Here is a 6,436-nt window from a genome sequence, read left to right as displayed (position 1 = left end):
AGTACTACATCTCATTACTGGCAAAAAACATAGTTCTGGAATTACCAGGAGAGCAAAAATGCTCTGACTGCAAAGAGGAGCATACAATTACAGAGGGGCCACAAAACCAAACTATCAGTAATTTCAAACTGTCGGTAATTCCATGTCAATCGTCAAAGAACAATGCATTATTAGTAAATCAAGAAGCAGTGTAAGAAAAAATGCCTTTTTCATTTAAAAAAGTTTAAAAATTTAGCATGCAAATTACTTAAACTGTTCAAAATTAAGATACAATTCTGGAAGATTTAAAAAAATTATTTCATGTAATTTTTTTTTGTCTTCCCTGAAATACAAAAATATTGTGAAGATATATTCTAATATCAGAAATTAACTTCTCTGTAGGTCTTCCTATTTTGATTTGCCATATTTGTAGTTTTCACCTCAATAAAATACCTGTGAAATCTCTGTTTTCGTAATAGTCTTGTGTTTTTAAGACATCAGCTAATGTTATTTGCCAATCCTATACTTGACACTGACATCCTCCCCCTTGGAACATGCCATGGGTGAATGCACACTATACAAATAAAATTACAGTGATGTAACAGTAACTGAGATACCAAGTACATTACTTCTGTTGACCACAAATTAGTGACCTCACAGACAGGTGAAACAATTCAGAAGCTATGGACCTTGCAACTTTTCCCATAAGGTCAGTTCAGGGGCTGAATTTCTGAGTCTCTCTGGCAATCACTGAGGTGACTGTTCCTGCTCCCCTCCTGCCAGCAGCTCTCCAGTCAGCAGCACGTGTGGTGGAACATGCCAGGACAGCAGTCCCTAATCCCATCTGCCTGTGTGGCTGCATGCTACAGTAGGGCTGGCTCTACTACCAACATCAACAGGAAAGACAAAGGTGGGTACTCAGCTGACCTGTAGGTGGGCTGGTGTTGATATTTATATTTGTGACAAAAACCACAATGGGCCTTTCCAGACAGCACCTCACTATTTCTCAAAAACTGAATGGAGACTGTTTTCTAATGATAAAGTAGATATTCTTAGCAATTAAATGAACTTCCATATACAGCTTGGTGCTAACTAGGGGGTATGAAGTACTGATACACTTGCCCCAGCCCTGTGGCTCTTCCCCAGTTCTTGTCATGTAGATGGAAACAGCAAATATGAAACTATGACTATTATTAAAAATAAACAGTTACTTTTCAGCAAACTGATACAGTAACCTAAGCAAGAAGCAAAACAGTTTAACAAAAACTGCTACTCTAAAATATCACAGAGCCCTGTTTTAAGTCATTCACAAATCTCCCAAACTGCCCAGGGGTTAAAAATGCCCTATCTGTGGTCTAGCATTCACTCTTGGTAAAGAATGTTCCCACTTCTGCCCTTTTTCTTAAATTACAATTAGTAGCAGTTTGCCATAAGGCTCACAAACAGTTATTTCATGTAAATAGGTGCTGAAATGCCTGATCCTTCTCATTTCTGGCAACTCCTGAAAGTCTACAGAAGTGAAGAAATCAGAACATACCTTTTCCACTGCCACTAAATCACCTTGTAACTAAAGCTACCTCCTCTTTGTCTCCCCAGAGTAATAAGTCTCTCAGCCATTCACAATTAATCACAGCTGCTAGTAAAGTCACTCATCATCAAATACTCTACATTTCACAATAGAACTTCTATCTCCACAAAGGATACATATTAAAGAAAACAGCTAGTTACCAAACATGCTTTGAAAATAGACATTTTATACTTGAAAGTTATTCCTTCAAAATTTAAGAGGCAACTTCACTGATTAAACATAGATTTTAGCACTTCACACACACAACAATCCTTCTCTTCAGCTGACATATTTACTTTCATTGTGATTTGTCACTGCAGTAATACTAAAAACTATAAACATTTGAAGGATTATTTCTTTGAAAGTAACCTACACAGCAATATACAAATTGTACAGAAAAGCTGAGAGAATTTTCAATCTTCAAAAGTTTAAGCCCATTGTCTTCTAAGGAAAACTTAAAGACAATGGGCTTAAAACTTTTTTCCCAAACTTAAACAGTTTTTCCCAACAGCTTAAATATTTTTTCCCAAACTATATGTCACCACACAAGTAAAAAGAAAAGTTTTCACAACACGAGAATCGCTTACTTGATTATTCATTCAGACTCTCTGACCTGTAAGTATTCACCATGACTATCCCACTCCCTGAGCTTTCACACCTGTACACACACTCAATATGTGCCTATAAATATATATACACCCCAGTACATAATCTTTCCTGGAGTATAAAGTCATCTCTTTAAGGTAAGGAAAAGAACATGACAATCCTCCCAAAATGCAGATGTGCACACATGCACAAACTTACTTTGCTTTAGGACATAGAGGATCCTAAAAAACAAAGCCAAGCTTTAACAGAGCATGGCTGAAGCAGAGAAGCTACAGAGAAGAAAGCATGACAATAGAATGGGAAGGTCTGACTCTGCTGAAACAATTTTGGAGGATGAGGGTTTTCTTCATAGCAAAATTCACCCAAATAGTGCAAAGTTTATGTAAACGCCAAGTCATTTTCTTCCTATTGCAAAGAACATCGCATCCAGGTCACATTCAGTTTTTGAAAGTCTTCAGATCCAAACATCCAAATAAACTTGTTCACACTCTATACTATGAGCCCACTTAAAACCTAAATAAAAATAAACTGATTCCTGTGTATGAAACAGCAAATGAGCTGCTCTGTTGAAGAAATCCAACAAACTGAAGATGCACAGCACAACCTTACCATTTTTGTAGCATGCTTTCCTGTATCACGGAAGTCCAAAAACATGTCCACATCAGATCCCAGTTTGCCAAACGTGTTGACTGAAGAGCCAAACGGCTTTACCGTGCTGTCAGGGAAATATGCACGTGCAAAATCCTGAACCAAAGAACAGGCCAGAAATCGCAGCTTGATGTTTTCTTCTGTAAGCTGATACTCATTCAGTAGAATGTACATCTGACTGCTTATCTAGTTCAGAAAATAAACACTGTAAAAATACAATGACCCATCTTCTATTGACATATATTTTCATCTATTTAATATCAATGCAATTAGAAGGTTATTTTTCAAAACTTCAAAAAGGCTTCTTTCATACAGAGAAACTATTTTCATAATTAAAATGAATAATTTCATTTATTTACTTCAATGTAGGAGAACCACTCACATAAAATGCTAGTATGTTACCTTTTTAAATAAAAATAAATAGCTTTATAAGTTTCAAATGACCATTTGCAAATCTGAAATGAACATGCCTTATTTTTAATTAAGAGAGATCTAGAAACCTCTACTTACGCTGCCTGCAAGACAAAGCTTTTCAATAAGGTCTTTCACTGGAATGTGACACTGAGGAGAGAGGTGAAGTGGTGTCTCTTCAACGTGTTGACTCACTGGGTTTTTCAGTGTGAAAGTAAAAAGTCTTGATTTAAATGGGACAACATGATGCTCTGAAGCACTTGGGATCCCAACAGCATCCTGCAACGAGGCTATACTGCTCTTTTCTGAAAACTCTATTAAAGCACTGATGCCCTAAAACATTAAGAATGGAAATACAGGGTGAGGTAAATGCATACAATGCTTGAACTCATTGTACTGATACTACTCAGATGTTCCTGGGGCTCCTAAGACAGATTAGTATGACAGCCCTGAAGTCAAATGCTAGGTTCCCTATCTCAAAACATTTTATATGATTTTTCACAAGAGATTTAAAGTATTTAAGACCTGCTATTCTTGACAGCAAGCACTAAACATAAAAGTTCTGAATTATATTCATTTTCACAACTGAAATATTCCAGAAACACATAAAAAATAGCTATCTCTATTGTCAGAACAACGAATGGTGCTATATGAAAGTTTCAAAGATTTAGTGCAAAACAGGTTGCTGGCTATTCCTTAGAAGTGTTGCTTAGCTGACTTATGAATAAAAATCAACTGCTCAGCAACTTGTGAACATTAGCACAGATAAAATCTGATTTAATAAACTAAGTGCATATAATTTGCTTGACTTATGTATGAGGCCTTAACCAAATTTTCTTTCTGGTACTTCTTTTCATCTAGGTCTAGATTTTAGCTTACTTCATTAATTACTTACACGATTTTCAAAAAAGAAATGACTCTTAACATTCCCATGACTGGCTAAGTACCGCAATAATTTTTTTTCATTAAGTTTTGATGAGCACTTAATTAAAACAGTCCGTTCCGCTTGATCCAGTCGTTCTGTTTGGACTTCAGCAAATGTCTTCTTTCTGGTACTGACTTCAGCATCTGTGAGAAGAAACAAGCACCAAGGCTTTACTACGTAAACAGAAAGATGTATGGCTGGTTTTAGTACACTTAATCTCTTCCTCTGGATTGAACAACTGAACAAAAGTTTGTCCTGGCTCTCCAAGATCATGACAGCAAAAATGAAAAGAATGAAGAACAAATGAAGGACAATGAAGAACAAATGAAAGAGAGAAATGTAAGTGTATTTCTCTCACAAATGCATATATTTATAATAACAAGGAGTAGGAAAGGTAGGAAGGAAACAATACTGACTTCCCTTGGTGCACAGGAAGCTTCATAATACAAGGAATCTTTTGTTCTTTAATTTGCTGCTGACCATCAAAATCTTATCACACATATAAGAGTCAGGAAATGACAGCTAGACTGTGAGGCAGGACTAGACCTTTGGCAAGCCTCACTGAAATGACAGTCTCTCTGAACTACCACAAAACCAACACTTTGGAACAATTCAACACTTGCTATTTTTACAACTCAGCAGCTCCCTTTACAATAAACGCCTACTCAAAATTTTCACTTAATAATACACTTTCATCTACTCCAGTACAATAAACCCACAGACCAGTCATATCTCATCACACTACTGGCAATCTGTACTGCTGCTGACAGCCTCCAGAATTCACATGGAATCGAGACATGCTGAACATCCAGAAACATGGAAGGAACTTTTTTCCCTCTTTGCACACAGGCAAGGGGACCATCTCCCAAATCTGAGATCATGATCACTTCCCTGCATAGCTTTCAAACTAATCCACTGACCACATTACATCAGCAGAACCTGTGAAGCTGTTGCCTGTTAATACTTCCCTTTTGGCATTTGGATTGGGAAGCTGAGGAGCATTTCCCAGCAAGTACCATCTGCCACAGAGATATTCAGTAGAGAGCTCTTTATTCTGTTTTTGGTTTTGAAGAACCCATGGGACATTGCAGCCTCAAGAAAACTAAGTATCATGACATGATTGCTGTCAGTATTACTTGATAGCATTTATTTTTAAAAAAAAATTCATTTTATAACTTTACTGAGGTCTCACAGTATTATTTACTGCTGTGAATAATAACCACAGTAGCTCTTTCAACGGACAAGTTTTATACTAGAATTTTTTATCAGAGAACTAAGGAAGCAATTTATGAAGATGATAAATATCCGTTTCCATGGAAACAGAGAAGGATGAAGTGACCAAGATACATAAAAGACAAGTCCCATGGATGGGTGACATGGACCAAGAGGTCTGCATTAGGCCAAAATGGCTGTGATTTTTGCCTGATTTACTACCTGTACATGCTTAGCCATTACAGAGATGATGTGATCTCACAACTTCTTCTGGCTCTGCTGTCCTTTGCATAGCACGGCACTGATGCACAGCAGCAATAGACACCCCTCACTAGTTCTCGGCTTGTTCAAAAGACACAGCGTCCCTATGCCTTTTTGAGGGGGTCTCTCGGGATGAGCCCCGTCGCTTGATTCACCTCTCGCTGGTATTTAGCAAGCCGCATCCCGGGCACTGACAGCGGACTCTGGCCTCCTGGGCTGCAGCCCCAGACGGCACAGGCCGAGCTCACTGCCGGGCCGGGCTGCCCGGGCCCTGCGGGGCTCCTCACGGCCCGGACGCGGGCGTCGTCCCGGCGCCTCCGGTGGGGCCGAGCGGGGCAGGCGGCCGCTCCCCTCCCCACGCCCCCCGGCACAGCCGGCTGCGCGGCACCGACCGTCCCTACCTTCTCCCGGCTCCTCGGCAGCCGGCTGCGCGGCGGCGCCGGAGCGGCCGAGCCGGGCGTGCCCGCGGGCGCCGGGCCCGGGGAGGCGCAGGCGGCGCCGCAGCAGCGCCAGCGCCGGGCCTCCCGCGCGGAGCGCCATGGCCGGCAGGGCCGCGCCGGCTCTGCGCAGGCGCCGCGTCCCACGGCGGCCGGCGGGGCTCAGCCCGCTCCGTGTGCGCGGAGCCGGGCGCGGCCGGTGCTGCCCGGGGCGTTTGGCGCTCTGGTGGGCGGCAGCGAAGCTAACCGGGCAGCGCGGGGTCGGGCAGCTGCCGGCTCCGGGCAGACGGAACGAACCGCTGTCAGCAGCGTGCCCTGGGGCCAGGAGGGGCAACCCTGTCCTGGCATCAGGCACAGCATGGCCAGCCGGGCAAGGGAGGGATTGTCCCG

At 41.6% G+C, this 6,436-nt stretch overlaps 1 protein-coding gene across 1 annotated transcript in view; it reads right to left on the bottom strand.

The window, feature by feature from the left end:
* The window catches only part of MTPAP (mitochondrial poly(A) polymerase), a 13,336-nt gene extending 7,187 nt beyond the window's left edge, over nucleotides 1-6,149 (bottom strand). The window contains exons 1-4 of the mRNA XM_068172518.1: nucleotides 6,011-6,149; nucleotides 4,107-4,279; nucleotides 3,311-3,544; nucleotides 2,762-2,986 (exon numbers count right to left, since the gene is read on the bottom strand). Of these exons, the coding sequence (XP_068028619.1) occupies nucleotides 2,762-2,986; nucleotides 3,311-3,544; nucleotides 4,107-4,279; nucleotides 6,011-6,149 (771 nt within the window). The remainder of the gene's footprint in view (nucleotides 1-2,761; nucleotides 2,987-3,310; nucleotides 3,545-4,106; nucleotides 4,280-6,010) is intronic.
* Nucleotides 6,150-6,436: the final 287 nt, after the last annotated feature.

This window comes from Anomalospiza imberbis, chromosome 1, assembly GCF_031753505.1.
Source record: "Anomalospiza imberbis isolate Cuckoo-Finch-1a 21T00152 chromosome 1, ASM3175350v1, whole genome shotgun sequence".
NCBI lineage: Eukaryota > Metazoa > Chordata > Aves > Passeriformes > Viduidae > Anomalospiza > Anomalospiza imberbis.
This window is presented reverse-complemented; position numbering and strand designations above follow the sequence as displayed.